Source organism: Daldinia vernicosa (assembly GCF_022497035.1).
Source record: "Daldinia vernicosa strain CBS 139.73 unplaced genomic scaffold F5Y00scaffold_29, whole genome shotgun sequence".
Taxonomy (NCBI): Eukaryota; Fungi; Ascomycota; class Sordariomycetes; order Xylariales; family Hypoxylaceae; genus Daldinia; species Daldinia vernicosa.
In genome coordinates, this window is record NW_025953945.1 from 93,496 (window position 1) to 111,044 (window position 17,549).

A 17,549-nucleotide genomic window follows, 5' to 3' on the forward strand; every position below is an offset into this window, starting at 1 on the left:
ACAAATAGGTAATTGGCATGTGCTCTTTGGGTCTTTTTAATATCCGTGCACGATATGTCGATCACACACCTCTCTGTGCCTTGTTGTACCAATAAGCATCAAGGCACAAAGTAGATTCGTATTACATACCTCTGGTACCGAAGTACCTATGTTGATATGAAGACTTAAATTTCAAGAACCGTATAACAGGTATCAATAATGGGTAGTGATGTCAACCTCTACTACCTATCTACATACTATGTAGGAGTCCTGATGATCCAAAGAGAACGGATATACGTATGCCCGGACTCCGCCAAACGGGAACTAGGTATCCCTTACCCCTTAACGGATATCCATGGATTTTATTGGTTTTAAAGCTTCCAAAGCTAACCTCTCACCGCAAAGCTGACTATCAGCCCAATCAACATTTGCAGGTCTAAAATGATAGTTGCAAATGAGATCCAGGTTTAATGGCCAGCTAAACTGCCACGTCAATAGAGGACCAAGCATAATAATATACGCACGCTTCATAAATGCCTTATTAAAAGCACTCCCGCCCCCCACTCTGCGGCCCTTGCTACAACTTACCCTTTTTGGTCACTACCATTAGAACATCAACACTATCATTTATCATTGTATCATTATGCCATCCGACCTCACATCATGGATCCCCGGAAACAAGACGAAGAAAAGAGTCATCCGCGAGGCTCTTACGAGGACTATCGGGACGGCTGCAGGAGTAGCAGCCAAGGCTAATCCAGTTGTAAAGACCATACAAGCAGGGTACAGCATTATGCAATTAGGAAATACGATCAAGAAGGCAAATGAAACGGCCGGTCATATAAATGAATTAGTCCCCAAGGCCACAGAATTGGTCGGGGCTGCACATCAGTTCGTCCCTTCGATTCAGGTGATGGGCCGGTCAGTTTGCGACAGTCTAAAGCTCTTTGGCTTATTCAGTACTATCGCAACTACTGTTGGTATCGGGTCTAATATGATCTTGACCTACCAGGGGGTCCAGGCGCTCAACCTCATCGCCACGAGGCTGAAGGACATCTCAGATACCCTTGCAGCGCAAACTGCCCTCATGGCTCAAAGAGAGTTTCCCGAATTGGTTTATTATATGATCCGTGAGCGATTGGCCCAGACCTCTCAAGACCCCGAGGTCGAACACTGGTTCTATGTCTTCCACCCAGACAACGATTGGTACCCCAAGTTCTTCCATCTTATCGAGACCAATCCGCTTGATCCCCGGTTTTGCGGCTACACGAACCAGATCGACACGGTCTTCGTCTTTATGCTCGCAACACGGAGGTATATAGAAAAGAAGAATGCGCGTTCTCAAAAACACGGGAAACCGCCCCGGCCAGTGCGCCTACATCTCCTCATCCCAGCCTACCAGCCCATACTTATTGCCGAGGCGCTCCAAATCCCAGACGACATCGGGGACTTCGTCATAGAAGGGCGCATTCATAATACCAGGGAGCTCGTCTGGTTTAACTTACCCGACGACCAAAAGCATTACACTATGGATATCGGACAATGGCTACCGCCCGAGCGAGGCTGGTGGTCCTGGGCCATGACGAAATTCGGACTGAAGGAAACGCCGCCTGAGCTAAAACAGCGCAGAATGTTAGGGACGAGACAGCGAGGACCAGAAGATAAGGATGAGAATGTTAATAATATTAAGGAAAATGGAGAAGATCATGATATCGAGTCGGACACCGCATTATCTAAACGTCAGGGAAACGATGAGAAAGGCCGGGAACAGGGAAAACCACTACACCACCGCCAACGGCCGCAAGAGAAGCGGCGCCGGTAGGTTGGCGTGAATATAAACATTATAAATAATTTAAATCTGTTTTAGCATATATATAAGAACATTTAGAAGAGATATCCTTGATCAACATTATAATTAAATTAAATCTTAGAAGTACTTGTCCTTTAATGTGTCTGGATTAATTCAATTTTATATTAGTAGCCTTCCTACCTATGAATGCATGCTGGATGATAAGTAACATTCCATAGGAAATACACTGAACTTTCTGGAATACGTATATTGTAGGTAATTAGCCTCACAATATTGAAAGCTAGTGGAAATTAAACTGCAAGAGCTCCTTCTCCTACATCTGGCTCTAGCTCGCCCGTGTGTCGATATCTTTCTACCGAATCGGTACGTCTTCGGCCATGGCGTCTCGAGTTATGGTTCCTAGAATGGTGGTTTCTGGAGCGGTGGTGCCTAGAGTGATGGTGATGTCCCGAGTGGTGACGACCTGACCGATGGTGTCCCGAACGATGATGATCCGAACGATATCCGGAGTGATAGTATCTCGAGTAGCCACTACTGGGCTGGCTAAAACAATTACCCATCTTACCTTCGTCGTTACAATAGAAATCCGACGGAAGATCTGGGGTACGACGCTTGATTTCGTTAGATATGACCACAGCTGTATTTTAGTCCCCTAATAGAATAGCAAAAAAGAAAAACAGATAGGTACATTAAGATGAAACTTCCGATGGAAGCACCCATAGGGCTTAGAATTATATACCTAGGTTAGGTAGGCTGTCTACGAACTTGACAATTATGTACCTACCTACCTACGTAACGTGTTTTCGCGTAGATGACTCGAACGCCTGACAAAGAATGACTGGTGGAACACGTACGTCAAGGTGACTAGAGCGAAAAAGGGTGTAACTGAAGAAATGATGCATAATGGAATTATGATCTAGTAAGCTTTGATAGCATATCATAGGAGGAGACCAACAGGTTAGTTAAAGGCTTAAGAATCAGATTAGTTGCGCAAAACACGGGAATAGTACCACGTATATTGAAGAAAATACATTCTACATTCATTAAAATGACCTCAACAATCCGCCATTCTAACAGGTAGATACCTACGCAGTATTAGAGTCTTTATTTCTCACAAGATAAGGTGCCAAATAGACACTCAAATTACGCCTATGCTAAGTTTCCGCGGCGAAGATATTCCTTTATCTGGCAGATTCCATCAGTCCCCGGAACTAATAGAGGGCCGTTGGTCAGGGGTCCTTTTCGCCTCCCGGGCACTTGCGGATCGGTACAATTCCATCAGACGTTGACGTCGCCGGCTTTGATGCCTTGAGTGGTGATAACGTTTCGGGCGCCGACTCCTCGAATGTCTAGGCTTAGGCTGGCTAAAGCACTGGCCCATTTTGACTCTGTCTTTGAAAAGGGGAATGTGGTGGGTGGCGCTGAGATTGACCGGTGGTGATAGCCGGCTGCGTGAGTATAGCGTTTGTAGTATTATCTAATTTGATCTCCTTGTTACCTGGTTGGCATCTCGTCTACTAGAGGACTCCTACATATCCTATTATATTATAAGGGTGTCTTATAAACTTATCTTTCTCCTTCCCCGTCTATATTTCAAGTTTAGAAACGTCATAAAATATGTATCTACAACGTACCGCGGCTTTTGGCCTGTGTCCCAAGAGGTAGAAAGTGACAACTAGATGTCCCATCCAGTTTTCCCCTGACCCGGTAGAAACACTACTTGGAACCACGTATGTAAGTAGGCCGCAAACCTTTATTCAATGACTTAGATTTAACCAACACTTTGTAAATTAGTGCTGATATATTTAATGCCCCCCAGGTTATATCCTTGGGCCATCCTCCCTTCCACCTTAGTAGACGAACCAAGTTCAAGCCACGATACTTCAGGTCGTTAATAGTCACCAACAAATACATAGGGGCATGACGAAGAACAGGGGCAATCGAACACACGCAGTTATCCTACGACGTACGGATTCCGAGGTCTTCGGTGACAAGTTAATGACATCAGGCATTCATTCAGTAGTTCGTAACGTGATCATTATGTATTTATACAAGATGATCCTCCTAGACCCCAGACCCGTGCCAATATATGAATAGGTGCTGTAATCCCAATGGAAGCAAAAAACATGAAACTGGTATCAAGTTGGCGTTGAATCGTTGCACCCAAAACAGAAACAGAATATATCCTTAAACGCCCTTTTATTGGACTTGAGCCACGCCGTCGGTTTCGTAGCCTTACCCAGTTGTAATTGAAAAGAAGAGGAAAATCGTTGAACTGCCGCGCTTCACCCCGTCATTTAGGCGTCTTCCCAAGTATCCACACCCTCCATGTCGTCATGTATCTCGATATCCACTTTCGTCCCGAGTGCTTCTTTTCCTTGGCGTATCATATCCCTTAACCGAGCGTTGAAGTCATTCATCCGCATGTCAGCTTCTATTTCCTCCTGGAGTCTCTTAGCAGCCAGGGTCTTCGCCTCGGCATCCAGTCGAGGGCTGTAATCCCTAAGTTCCTGCGTAGAATCCCCTCTTCTTATCCTGATAGAGGACGTACCAGATGCTGCTGATGCCGTACTATGATTCCTCCCGTGACTACGCCTCGGGTGAATACTAGGACTAGGAATAAGAGAAGCTGGTTGTGGAATACGAGAGGCCGAGAAAACGCTGGGTGATTGCGGTTGGCTTGGGACGGGGATTCTACTGGGAGTATGCAATGATACGGCTGGTGAGTGAGCTCGAGGAGAGGCAAAACTTGCCGGCTCAGTATTGGATACAGGCGTGGTTCCGACATGGCTTATCCTATTAGAATGGCGTCGAGTGGCGCTGGTTGTGTTTACGCGGCTCACGGGTCGACTAATACGTCGACGGAGAACGGGCGGAAATGTTTGTTGTTGAGATGTACGGACTGTTGAGGTTTGAGAAGCTCTGCTCTGCGGTCGTGTCTTTTCGGGTGATTCCCGGACCATGACCCAATTCCGGCGCAGTTCATCTCCAGGAGCTCCGGTATCAATCTGCCGCCGTTTTGCTGCAGGAGGGGGCGGGGATTCCGGCGATCCTTCTCTGTAATTAGATGGGAAATAGTGAGACTGGGGAATCTCGATTGGTCCTGTGCTAGAGCCGAAATCTGGAAGAGTAGGAATATCGTGCTCATTACACCAAACCTGGCCGTTTGTAGCTGATGGTTGCCTAGGTGGTGTCTTCATCCCGTATCCCCTACCTCCACCGGCATAGAAACCACGGAACACGCCCGTTCTACAGAATTGGAATACTTTTCCAACGACTCCGCCTATAGTACTCAAAGCAATAGAACCCCATCCGCTCGTTTGCCGTGTTCGAGGGGGTGATGATGATAATATAGTAGACGTAGCATTAATAGCGGACGGTTCGATCTTCGCGGGCGCACATTTAGGACCTAAATTGCGCCTGTAATTGACGTCGGAATAAATGCTATCTTCCATCGCGTCCATGAAGGCTCCAGGAGCCACTCCGTTAGGAGCTTCAGTTTGACCGGCTAGAACATACTTCCTCCCCTCCCCCTCAACCAGCCCGTTGACTTCGGCCTCCTCCTGGTATTTATTATCGGTGTTAGATGCTGCATCACCTCTATTCGTACCCCAGCTATTAAATAGGCTGGACTCGCGAGGTCCCCTCCGTTTCCTCTTCGCATTAAGGCCTAATGTTGATGCATCCGAGTGTAAGCTGTTGGTAGATTTATCTAGATATAGAGAGCTCGAAGCGGAGGGTGATATAGAAGGTCGAAACATTCCCGGATGAACGCCAGACAAGGAGCTACCGTCGTTAAGAGGTTCAAAGTGGAATGCGCCCGGCAAAAGGACCCGCGGCCCGAAGGACATGGTAAGATGCCCGCAAAGGAGTCGAAACGAATGCGACCGGAGCGAAAGCGAGTGTTGAAACTATTAAATTAGAGCCGATATTTGATTGAATGGAATAGCGAGTGTAGCAGGCGAGAATATATCAATAGAGAAAGATAGGCGTAACTTTGTATCCTCGGAGCTCTTTGAAAAATGAGACAGCAAGACAATCCGTTTGTTATGTCACCATTTCAAGATTTCCCAACAATGGGTTGCCTCGCCTTCTTCAAAGATATTCAAAAACACCTATCAATCAGAGCTATCGGTGCCTTTGTCGATACTGGACGAGTCTTACTGCCAAAATCCCCTTGATGCAGCTTGTACGTCTGTTGTTTTCAAAGGTTATCTCAGAGTACGCGAAGCAGGAGGAAAAAAAGGTAGGTAGGATATGATGTAAGAAAGGTGGGATGGGTTTTAGTACTCGTGATCACAAGCCTCTTTTTTTTTTTTTTTTTTTTTTCGTTAGAGTTCGCGTGGTGTCAAGTCGCTGGCACGCGTAAGAAACTTGGGGATTTGGGGACTTTGGGACCTAGCGACCAATAGGGTCAGCTCTTAACTATACAGCTCATTAGCTCATTAGCTCATTGACCCCTGTCAAACTTTCAAGGTTCCATATCCGTGTCTGCCTACATAGGTGGCTGGAAAAAGGCTTAACCACCTAAAGTTTAATACGTAAGCACAATTTGAAGATTTTGCTAGGACTTACATCTTGTAAAAATTAAAAACAATAACTTTCTCAAGTGCTTATGCGCTGTATTAATTCTAATTCTAAAAAGTTGGAGTTGTTGATTATTAAGTTTAATCATCACACCCGTTACTAGGTCAAAACAGCATAAAAAGTCAATAGAACAGCAGTCGCCAAGTGGCCAAAGAGCCAACCCCGGGTGCCAGTCCCGGGTACCGGATTCGATAGCGGGTCCTCAGTTAAATGTACATTATTTTAACACCTTCCCCTCCGCGCCTCTTCACCGGTGAAATAGAAGAAGCGGTCGGCAGCGTTGCAATATTCTTATCATTATTGGTCATAACCATATGCTCCATTTTCTAATGAGGGTTGTATGCCGTCCCGAACCCCTAGTGTTTTCCCATTCTACCTACCATGATAATGTGATAATGCTCCATACCTGACATGAAGCAAAAAGCGTAAACGACGAGCAAGAATCTTTTAATGTCGGCGCAAGACTGCAATACCGCAATATGTTTTGCTTACCGCCAATAGCAGCCCATCTCCTTTTTAGCTCTCCTCTTTAGAGTAATAGGCGTCTTGATCCTGTGTCGTCGTCTTTTTCACACCGCCATTCACACCGGCTTCTCCATGAACATGCGGTGCCGAACCCCAAAACTCGTCGCGTTCCTTAAGGATGTCCTTTGCCCACTCCTGCGTTTCCGGAAGTACAACCCTGGTCGCAACGTAAGCGAACTCGCCCAGGTCCAGGCGCTTATCCGCCCGCTTCTCGTACTCCACCATCTGCAACAATAATTCCATCTTGTCTACGTCATGGACAAAGAGGCTTTCGGGTGTTTTGGAGTCCTCATACTCCTGCCAGATCGCTCGGATCTCCTGTCCGGCAACCCCTCCATACACCTTGCCCAGTAAGTTCTTGGAAATATAGTCCATTGTCTCGGCCTCGCGACGGCTTTTTTCCGGTTTCGGGACACCATCTACCGGCGTAATGTCCCCGACGATTGATTCGGCCATATCGTGGATGAGGCACATCTTCATGCATTTGTTAAGATCGAGCTTGGATGCAAGCGAAGGGGGGCATATGAAGGTCATTAAGGACATGCGATACATATGATCCGCGATCGATTCGCCTCTGGCCTTATTGTAAGCGACTAGCCTCTTATCAAGTTCCGAGGGAGGGATACTCTACCTCTTGATTCCGAACCGCCGCCATCCTTCTCGCTTGCCCGTCTTTAACCGCTCGAGGATATGGAAGAAAGGAACTGGTGAGCTCGAATCCTCGGCAGGGGCTTCGGGGTGAATCTGTGCTAGCACCTTCTCGACCGCCCATGGTTCAGAGACCTTGGGAGTTATTACAACACCGGGCTCTGCAAATATAGCCTGGTTAGTTGAACCTACTTCGTCTGATGCTCTAGAAAATGCTTCACTTACCAATGCCTTCCTGGTTATTGGAGGACATCCCGCCTTTAAGTACGGGCAGGATAGCTCGTCCTTGAAGGAGATGTTCGTGGCCGCGGCTGGTATTTGTACGGAGTGGTAAGCTCTAGGGATGTAGTTGGGAATCGAAATGGGTAACACCAATCAGTTAGAACCTGCTCCTGAATGAGGTGAAGAAATGATCCCGAAATATGACTTAGGTATATGAAAAGGGTACAAACAAGAAGAGGTGAAGAAACATTTCAAAGAAAGCGCTAGAGGGGGGACCCCACGACACACAACATATCTGCCCCACGTGGCCGATAGACTGATAGAGACCCAAACGTTCTAAGTTCCGAGCTTAGATACTACCTACAACTCCGTTTAGGTACTGCTCGGGGTTGTAATTGTCAGCGAACATTATCAGATTTGTAGCTGACCGTCGCTGCCTCTTAACCCTGTATGATGTCAGTCTTTCGTTTTCGAGTTACACAGCAGTACGCCACGTCAGTTACATGTACTACGTATCGTCTTTGATATGTACCTACCTAAGGTAGGTACCTACATGTACTCCCTTTCTTATTCTAGACCCTTAATCTAGATCCCTGTTCCAGAATTCAGCACCCTGGTCTTGCAGCTTTGGTTTATAAAGTAGGTACCTAGGTACCTACGAATTATATCCTCCCCCCTTTTTCTCGGATACATACTTCTAAACATGGACGGGCATTCCTGATCAGCAATGATTGTCCCTGAGAGTAAACGGAATCTCTCGTTAGCCAACACCTCCATATGCTTGTACTTGTTTTCTACACTTCGTGGGCGGCCGAGCCATCATTTTCTTCTGGTAGCCAAGTGATTTTGTCCTCCCATAGTAGTTCGTCTCGTGGTCCGATGTCAATATTCCACAATGACTTATCATAACCATATAAGATCAAATCTCAATAAGGAATTCCACGGGTCAACGTCGAGCACGTTCGAGCAAGTTTCGCCCCTCCGTTCACATGAGCATCAACTAAAAGCTATTATTAACTACCACCTCTAACGTAACATCAAGTTCAACTAGTCTTATTCGCTCATCTGTCTAATGTATGGAGCGACAAGTGAAGAGCAAAATAAGCTTGTATTGCTTCCGTGTACATAAATTCGATTACTTTTGCTCAGCCTCGGGGGCCGAACTCGATCACATATACTATGTTAAGTCGACCGGATATTACGTGATATATTGGGTAGGTTGTTCGGTCGTAAATACATGCTAGGTCCTCTATCTGTGCGGAATTTGGCCGCAATAAAGCTAGAGATATTATCCCACTGTGAGTATTTAACTTTTATCTATATAGCAGGTAGAGGTCAATATTAAGGAGCTAAATTTTGGGAACAATTAGAGACTTCGCTCGACTCCATCAGGTTTGCCTAGCCTGCATAGCTCGCTAGCTCGCAGTGCCTTATACCACAAACGCAACCTCGGTAGTACCATCGCTATGGGTCAAATAATAATAGCTTCATCGAGGCCCCCGAAGAATAGACAATCTTATGGGAATGCAGTTCATTCAAGGGTCATCACGAATAACCCAACACATAGCGGACAAGTTGACGACTTGGTGAACCACCCAACACTATAATTTACAGCGTCCGTCAATCGTCGTAATCTATAGTAATCAAGCACAAAGATGAAAGGACCCTATTCTATTAAGTCTTGGTTCTTGAATAGATAAATATGTTAACTAAAACTACCCAAGTTTATGCGGACTATTTATTTTACCATATCGTATTTTCAACACCTGCCAAAATCCACTTAACCCATTTCTAATTAGTAATCGTAGAGGGAATATTTATAATGGCCCAAATTAGTTGTTTGTACTACAAGCGAGCATGTTTGTCACATCCTGCTTGGCCTATAAGATGTATCGTACAGGGAACCCCCCTTACCATTGCGTTACTTAAGTATTACTTAAGTAAGTTTGTCAATATTTACAACTGCATCGTCTTGCCTTTTAATCTCTAGTGCGTAGACTAAAAAGCACCTATACACAGTTGTAGGAGTTTTTCGATATTACGGCCCGATACTAAGCAGGGCGGAAATATTGAATAGGATCATATTTCACGAGGAACCTTCTATATTCACTCGGTTCGGCTTGAAGTCGCGGTGATGAACACATGTGTGACTCTGAGATGGAGATACAAGTATTTGGACTTGGACTACTATTAAATATAATCGTACGGATATGCTAGTCACATCTATCATTAGAATCACAATACTCGGACTAAGCGGCCTAAACCGTAGGTATTCTTCTTTTGAAGGAGAACTGGAAATCAGGATTTTTATCCCTATAGCTTGATTCCTTCATGATAGGCTAGCCCCTCTTCTTCGATTTACTTGTCCTGACCTAATTACTCCTATAATCTGAGCCGTCGATATGAAGGCCAGTTTGATAATCCCTATGGTGGCTTCGTTAGGGGCAGCTTCGAGCCTGAGGGGACATGGTTTCATTGGATACGGTATATCTATCTACGATCCGATCTGTGCCTACGCTTGCCACAATGTTATAAGTCCATATCAGCTTAGCTGCTCTACCACCATGGACCATAACAGCATGAAAAGGCACCACGATCGAGGATTTACGACTTCGGACGATTGCTACGCAACAGATGATAGTTTCCTCCGCAGCGTTGCCTACTGTCTCAGTACTCACTGCTCTGGTACTCCTCTCTCTGATATCGAACATTACTGGGCCAACTTCCTCATAGGCCGTAAGCCTGGCCAAACTAGCCCAAAGGAATCGTACTCGACTACTATCGCTCATATTGATCCGCCACCGGCCGTCGTGGTCAACCCTAAGTCGGTGTTAAACCAAACTACATTAGTTACTGAGGAAGAGTATTTGAGCGAATATGATCGTGTCTTCTCTTTCCAGCAGGTGGAAATTAGACAGACCGAGTTTGGGTTTGTTTGTTACCAATATCATCTTGAAATGCTTAGTGCTAACTCGTACTAAAGACTAATTCTTCTGATCACCGGCGCAGCTATACCCATAGCATGCTCCCTACTCCGCTTCGTCCCATTCCCCAAGAAATTAGCAAGCCTATTTAACGCGTACTTCATTGATCCGCCAATAGTCGGCCGCAGACATCGGCAGCCATTTCATAATCTTGCCCTTGTGCCTACCCGTGGCCAAGCCTCACTGATAGTGTACTTCATACTCATTAATGTGGTATTATTATGCATCGACTATCCACCGATTTCGAACGACGATGGAAATGACGAACTATTGCGATGTGTTGCCAATCGCATGGGCGTATTGGCCTTTGCCAACTTTGCGCTCCTTGTGCTGTATGCGGGCCGGAATAATATACTCTTGTCTATTACTGACTGGTCTTACTCAACATTCCTCCTTCTTCACCGCTGGGTCGCGATAATCTGCACTCTCGAAGCATGCATACATGCCTCTATATATTTAAAGGCATACATCGCCTTTGGCGAGTTTACAGATGAGAGCAAGAAGACTTATTGGATATGGGGAACCGTGGCGGTTTCACTAATGTCCGTTTTACTTCCCACAAGCTCGCTTCCCTTACGGCAGAAGTTCTACAACCTCTTTCTCACTTCCCATTTCGCGTTTGCTTTCGTCGCTCTGATCGGCTGTTACTTCCACGTCTATCACCGATACATGAATCAGTGGGGGTATGAGACGTGGGTGTATATCGCCTTCGCTTTCTGGGCTTTTGATAGATTTATGCGCTTTGTTCGACTCGCGCGAAATGGAGTAAGAAAAGCTAAAATCAGCATTATAGACGAAGACCACATCCGCGTCGATATTCCAAATATTACCGGACAGGGCCATGCATACCTGTATTTCCCTACTCTCACTTGGCTCGTATGGGAGAACCATCCGTTCTCCATCCTAGGAACTATGATGGTTGACAAGATACAAAAAGCACCTAGCGTGGCGACGCCTAGTGAAGACACTAGTATGCCTTTAAGTGATATAGAGAAGGCGCCCGCTCACACGTCCACCGCTGCCGCGGTCGATTCAAGCGGTTCAACCTCTCCACAAGCCATGAGTCAATCGTTCAAGCCAGGCTTAATGTTCTTTATTAGTACTGCCGGAAAAGGTCTGACTGCCGCTCTTCGTAAAGAAAAGACATTGCCCGTTCTGGTCGAGGCCTCTTACGCCGCTACGTCGCTTGACGAACTCCGCATGGTACCAAATTGCATCCTCATTGCCGGAGGTGTAGGAATCACGGCCGTGGTCCCAGTGCTCCGTTTCCGTACCGGCCGTGTGCGTCTTTTTTGGGGTGTGAGAAATAAGTCGCTAGCTGAGGCGGTAGAAACTTCCTTAGGCCCAGGTATCCTAGTACCAAATATAATAGGGGAGATTGCGGTCGGAAGGCGATTAGATCTACGAGCAATTCTGGAGCGCGAGGTAGTCGGGGATAGCGAGACAGCAGTCGTCGTCTGTGGGCCAAACAGCATGGCGGATGAAGTACGATCTATTGTCTCTGAGCTTGGGAGAAAAGGCAGAGTGGTGAAATTAATTGATGAGGCGTTTAGTTGGTGAATGAAAACAAGGTACCTGAGTGTTGATGGTATGCATTCCATAATTACGAGTACCTAATACATGAGGTACCTAGGTAAGGTATTGTACCTAACGTAATGTACTTAATTTAGCAAGCTCCACGTTTCACACTAACGTTTTATACCTCCTACATCGTACAAGTTGACATAACCAATTTTGTCCCTTTTCCTAACCAGGACATTCTACATCTAAATGCCACGGTTTGGATAATTTTCGGCATTGGTAAAGCTAAACGCAGTGCTCGCATTATTTTGTCCATCGTTATCCTTCCAAATGCGTGGGATCGCTTGGATTTAATAGGCCGTGCTAGGTTAGTTACTAATTACCTAGGTACCCAGGTACCTACCTAGTTAGACTCGCTACCGTCAATCTCACTCCAGATCTCAATTTGATCGATGTCAAACTCCAGTACCCAATCACCACGACTCGGGTTTGCCTTGTAAGTCACTTCTCCTGCTCGGCTGTCCGCACCCGAATTTATACCCACGTCGATGTCTCTACCCTGGTGTCTGACTTCCCCGCGTCTTAAACCATCCCGAAGGATAAGCACTACTCCCCCCCTTCCCCCTTCAATATCGTCAATACTAGTAGCACGTCCAAATATGACACCCTCACTACCGTCAGCACCGACGGCGGTACTCCATCCCACTGCCCCGGCAACCCCCTGGTATAACTCCTGCCTGGGCGCAAGCTGAAATAACGTACACTGTTGTTGCCCCTCGGCGTTAGGCCTGAAGTCTGCACGAGCTAGGATATGGGAGCGGTCCTCTTTGGGCTTCGGACTGAAAAGCCCAAAGACGCAGAGTTCCCCTTTTGTCGGCCCGGTACCTGTGGTCTGGCCGGCAAATAGCACTATGGCCTCGTCGGGTACGTCTTGGATGGCTTGTGCAAGGAAGGTTGGTGTAGGTAAGTTTGATGGGACATAATATTTCATACGCCGCAAGTCTGGACCGTACGCGGAATGAGCGAGGAACGTATTGAGCTGACTTGCTCGCGATCGAGTGAGCACCGCATCAACTGGGATGCGAGGAATAGGTTCGGATGAATCAATAATATCAAAAGTGCCAGGCTTATCCAGAAGAGCGAGTGTGAGCAGCCGGTAGAAAGGGTAGAGTAGGTACGGCGAAGATGTTTCTAGGGCTTGGTAATATGAGGGCCAGGTTATAACCCCAGATGCGTCCGAGTTTAAACCCTGGGGTTCGTCCTGGTCCTGTATGAAAGCGTTACAGATGCACCGTGCTGCGTCGTCAAACTGCGATGGCTCGACAGCATCCTGTTCAGAAGTGACAGGCTCGAACTGTAGCGCCAACATGACCTTCACAAATGCCTCGAATCGCGGTACCGGAATCGAAAGAGTATGCAACTCTGGTAGTTTCTCGTCCACTTTGATCTGCTTTGCGATAGGCCGGAACTTGTCCCGCGGCACGTTTGCTAGTCCTGGAGGTACCTCCTCCTGTGTCGAGTATATTACTTCTAGTAGGTCATGATAAATCTCGTCGCCGTCAGCGTCGTTGTTCAGCCCGCAAAGATCATGATATAACTCGTCAACGTCGAAAAGGTTGCGGTGAGCGAGCTCGTTCACACGCCGCCGCACCTCATCTTGCATCGTGGTGGGAACAGTACTGTTGGCTAAGCTCTGAAATACCAGGCGTTCGTGGTCCGATCGTGTCCGCATCCGCGAGTGGTTACTCTCATCAAAGATATACTTAGTCCTGTCCGATAGCGCCCAGGCTAAGGCTCGAGTGATCTGCGCTAAGGTGAGACCCCCTGATTGAAGACGGTGCGGCCGCGTAGGAAATGGTAGAGTGCTAAGATAAACAAGCATCTCATAGATAATTTTCCCAGCCTCGACACCCTCTATGTTTCGGGGAAGACCAGCCTTAGATTGTAGAAGAGAGATGAAGGCCGATTCGGTCAAGATGTCACCATCGCCTGAGGGAGAGCGGCTAGAAGCCGATGCGAAACTAGCTTGAAGGGTCTGCTTGTCTTCTGATCTAATTGCGTCCCTTTGGGCGATATTGTCGAGGCGTGACATAATACGCTCCCTTGTCAGCTCACCTTGCGCAATCCACCCATCGATTTTTGCTAGGTCGTAGTCTCTCTCCATTGCGTGTATAGAATGGAACAAACAAGAGAATAATCTTCCAAAGGGGGGGATGGTAAAAATAAAATTGAAAAGGGGGAGAGTTGGAAGAGCTGATTATTTGCTTTTATAACTCCGCAGCTTCGATATCATGTCTACGCGACCATTTCAGCTCAATGAATAGATGTCTTTATTTAGGTACGACGAGATGGTCCGCCATATTAGAAATACTATACTCGATAATACAGGAGAGGATAGAGACTTAATGTAAGCCACTGTGTATAAGTGGGAGAAAGTAGTTTATTCGAGGCGATGTGACCCGTGGTGTTTGGGTGTCACTTAGCAAGTTACTCAGGAACCATGATCAGGAACATAGTGTAGTTCTAGACAGCTCTGTAATGTAGGGCTTCCGGGGTTATTTTTAGTACTCTTGGCACCCTCTTCCCGGACCAAGGATCCCAGATCCAGTGATCGGCAGTAAGTTTAGCCCCAAATTCTTGGTTGGAAGTTCCCATTCATCCTACTCAGTGTTACATCCTTGAGTCGTTCTGAAGTTTATATACCCGCTTGTGTATTTGGGCCATGGTTTTATGATAACGTAACCTAGGATATATAAATCAAAATGATTAACCTATAGAATTGAGAATAACTTCACAGTCAAATCGACTATCTTGAGAGGGCTGAACGACATTGTATTTACTATTTACTTAGAAACCCACCATTAAAACGGCTTAATAGAGGACCTACTCAGATTGCCCAAAAAGGCAGGTAGATCAAGATGTTGTTTTGTACGCTACACGCCTTCGAGAGGCGCGGGTAATCAGGCATGAGAACCAACAGCAATAAAGGTCATCTATCTATGTTTAGAATGAAAGCTTAAAATAATTTCACGCTTAACCAGGTTGAAAACAATGTGGGCAGTTTCAAAAAATGTTGGTATCAGCAGATAATTATTCTGCTACCAACCCGACAAAATTATATGAACGTTTTGGATTTTCATCGCGGGGTCTATTATGTAGGATTAGAGCGGCTGATCAAGCTAAACCCGCCACAATGTTTCATTTCGCTACAAAATTACCTATGCGCTTCGTGCCGCAGATGCCTTTTCCCCTAACCCACCTACCTATATGAAAGATCCCTCTCAGTGGACACCCGTTGACGATGATCAGCCCTAAACACTACCTCTCTTTAGGTTGCCATCTGCCTACATTAGGTAGTTGAAAAAGTCGTGTGGCTCCTTTTCGTTCATAGCGCATGGAGATAATCCTTCTCAACTGACCGGCCGTACACTCGATCAACCCACGGTTAATCTTCAGCGCACGCTTAAAATAGTACTCGTGATTCTTTACCCGAATAGCATAGCTGGAACCAACAGTCTTTCGTAGTTCAATTGTCAGCATACTAGCATAGTAGTATGCTAATTCCTACCTAGGATACTCCATATCATGTCTAAGTTAAGTAGGCGCAAGTGTATCAGTTATAGACCAAGCTGCCGATAATTCCGAGGGCCTAAGCCAGCGAGAGGAATGGAGGGATTAATATTTCAAGAATATAACAGCTACCTACGTAGAGAGAAAAGGAAAGTATATATTCGCTGTAATTTCCCTTCATTGTATAACTCGAATTAATATAGTATCATTACTATCGTCGACTTCTATATAGACGAGCATTCATTTCCTCAACCACTCTTTACAGTTTTCTGCTACGCTCATTTCAATCCACGATGAAGTTCACTTACTTGCTTTCTGCCTTCTTGGCTACGTTAGCCGCTGCCAGCCCCATTGCCACCATATCCGACCCGGCTGAGAACACAGAGCTCGTCACTCGCACTGATAATGCAGTAGAGAGCGCAGAGCTGGTTGCTCGTTCTCCGACTGTGATAGAGTCGAAGGAATACGAGGCCATCAAAGCTAAACACTCGAATCTAAAGAAAGACCACTACTATTACTTTTACTTAACATGGCCGCGTGGATCATTGATCGACGGGGACCATGAGACGAAGGCTGAGGTAGAAGAGCTGAGAGACGCTCTGGGCTTCGACCATATCGGAATTATAGTGGGCAAAGTAACCGAGAAAGAAGGCGGCACGAAAAAGAAGCCTACCCTCAAGAAGAATTTCGAAGCCAGATTATACCACATGGCCAAGGACCCTTCTGGCAAATCTGTACTCAAAATGAATACCTGGGATAAGAAGGACAGCGACCATAAGCCTATCCGCTTCGGTGGTGAGACAAACAAGAGAAAGCACGATGCAGTCCAAAGAAATGCGCAGGAATGGATCCATGATCACCCGACTTACAACGTCAGAACTAACAACTGCAACTCATTCGTTCACAATATCGCTGCGTCGCTTTAATGAATGAATCGATATGTACCTAGATACTCATAGATTAGAAGTGGATGGCATACATCGGAGGTATTGGCCTGGTGCTGACCTGGAAAAACATACCTACTTCTCATTCTTGCATGTAAATTTTACATTGGGCCTTGGCCGGGATATTGGGACAGGGACAGGAACAGGAACAGGAACAGGGGGTAAATAGAGGACTTGCTAGTACATAACACACTCGCTTCGTATTTGGTTTTCGGACTTCGAAATTTGACATCTTACACTCAATATGGCTTTGCCTCCTGTGAACTGCCCGGCCGTAATAGCCTGGTACCTATTATGCGTCTTGGTGATATCTTTAGAGTTATGATATAATAAATAACAGGCTCTTATAATCTAATAAAGGTAGGTTAAAACTTACCATTTGCCTACAACTTGAAGGTCTTGCATAAGTATAATATAATACGAAGCAAGCTCATTCTAAGGTCATAAGCCTATTGACGATTTCCCTCCCTTTTCACCTTGAACACTATACGAGTTTGTTTACCGTAGGTTTGGACAGGCAGGTAGGTTTCCAGAATAACGTCAAAAAAGATGGCGCACCTACCAGCATAATTGTTAGTAGACTGCGCCAGTTATTTTGACACTATTCTGGTTGCTAACTACGGCAAATAGTGCTAAATAATCTAGTATCCCAATTATGGTCTATTGATAATGATTCGGTTCCGTTTTTGCCCGACCGGAATCAAGGAGAGAATTGACACACCGGCCCACCAAAATAGACGAATGAAGACTCAAGAAAGG

The 17,549-nt window shown here is 46.0% G+C and overlaps 6 protein-coding genes across 6 annotated transcripts; 3 read left to right on the forward strand and 3 right to left on the reverse strand.

Annotated features, from left to right (window-relative positions):
* The first annotated feature begins 371 nt into the window (after window positions 1–371).
* Window positions 372–1,819, forward strand: F5Y00DRAFT_239595 (uncharacterized protein). Its single transcript, XM_048008103.1, has one exon. It carries the CDS (start codon window positions 623–625, stop codon window positions 1,799–1,801), a length of 1,179 nt encoding a protein of 392 aa, XP_047863939.1. The 5' UTR covers window positions 372–622; the 3' UTR covers window positions 1,802–1,819.
* A 1,554-nt stretch (window positions 1,820–3,373) lies between these two features.
* Window positions 3,374–6,080, reverse strand: F5Y00DRAFT_239596 (uncharacterized protein). Its single transcript, XM_048008104.1, has one exon. The coding sequence runs from the start codon at window positions 5,638–5,640 to the stop codon at window positions 4,087–4,089; it is 1,554 nt and encodes a 517-aa protein (XP_047863940.1). The 5' UTR covers window positions 5,641–6,080; the 3' UTR covers window positions 3,374–4,086.
* A 310-nt stretch (window positions 6,081–6,390) lies between these two features.
* On the reverse strand, window positions 6,391–8,395 carry F5Y00DRAFT_239599 (HD domain-containing protein). The gene is made up of 3 exons (XM_048008105.1): window positions 7,775–8,395; window positions 7,533–7,710; window positions 6,391–7,475 (listed from the first exon to the last, which is right to left on the reverse strand). The coding sequence occupies exons 1-3, from the start codon at window positions 7,800–7,802 to the stop codon at window positions 6,893–6,895; spliced, it is 789 nt and encodes a 262-aa protein (XP_047863941.1). The 5' UTR covers window positions 7,803–8,395; the 3' UTR covers window positions 6,391–6,892.
* A 2,403-nt stretch (window positions 8,396–10,798) lies between these two features.
* F5Y00DRAFT_239601 (ferric reductase like transmembrane component-domain-containing protein) lies at window positions 10,799–12,331 on the forward strand. The gene has a single exon (XM_048008106.1). It carries the CDS (start codon window positions 11,047–11,049, stop codon window positions 12,313–12,315), a length of 1,269 nt encoding a protein of 422 aa, XP_047863942.1. The 5' UTR covers window positions 10,799–11,046; the 3' UTR covers window positions 12,316–12,331.
* Window positions 12,332–12,679: 348 nt separating this feature from the next.
* On the reverse strand, window positions 12,680–14,777 carry F5Y00DRAFT_270447 (uncharacterized protein; the record flags this gene model as incomplete). Its single annotated transcript, XM_048012614.1, has 1 exon — window positions 12,680–14,777. Exon 1 carries the CDS (start codon window positions 14,438–14,440, stop codon window positions 12,680–12,682), a length of 1,761 nt encoding a protein of 586 aa, XP_047863943.1. The 5' UTR covers window positions 14,441–14,777.
* A 1,170-nt stretch (window positions 14,778–15,947) lies between these two features.
* On the forward strand, window positions 15,948–17,031 carry F5Y00DRAFT_239606 (uncharacterized protein). Its single transcript, XM_048008107.1, has one exon. The coding sequence runs from the start codon at window positions 16,140–16,142 to the stop codon at window positions 16,770–16,772; it is 633 nt and encodes a 210-aa protein (XP_047863944.1). The 5' UTR covers window positions 15,948–16,139; the 3' UTR covers window positions 16,773–17,031.
* The last annotated feature ends 518 nt before the right edge of the window (window positions 17,032–17,549 follow it).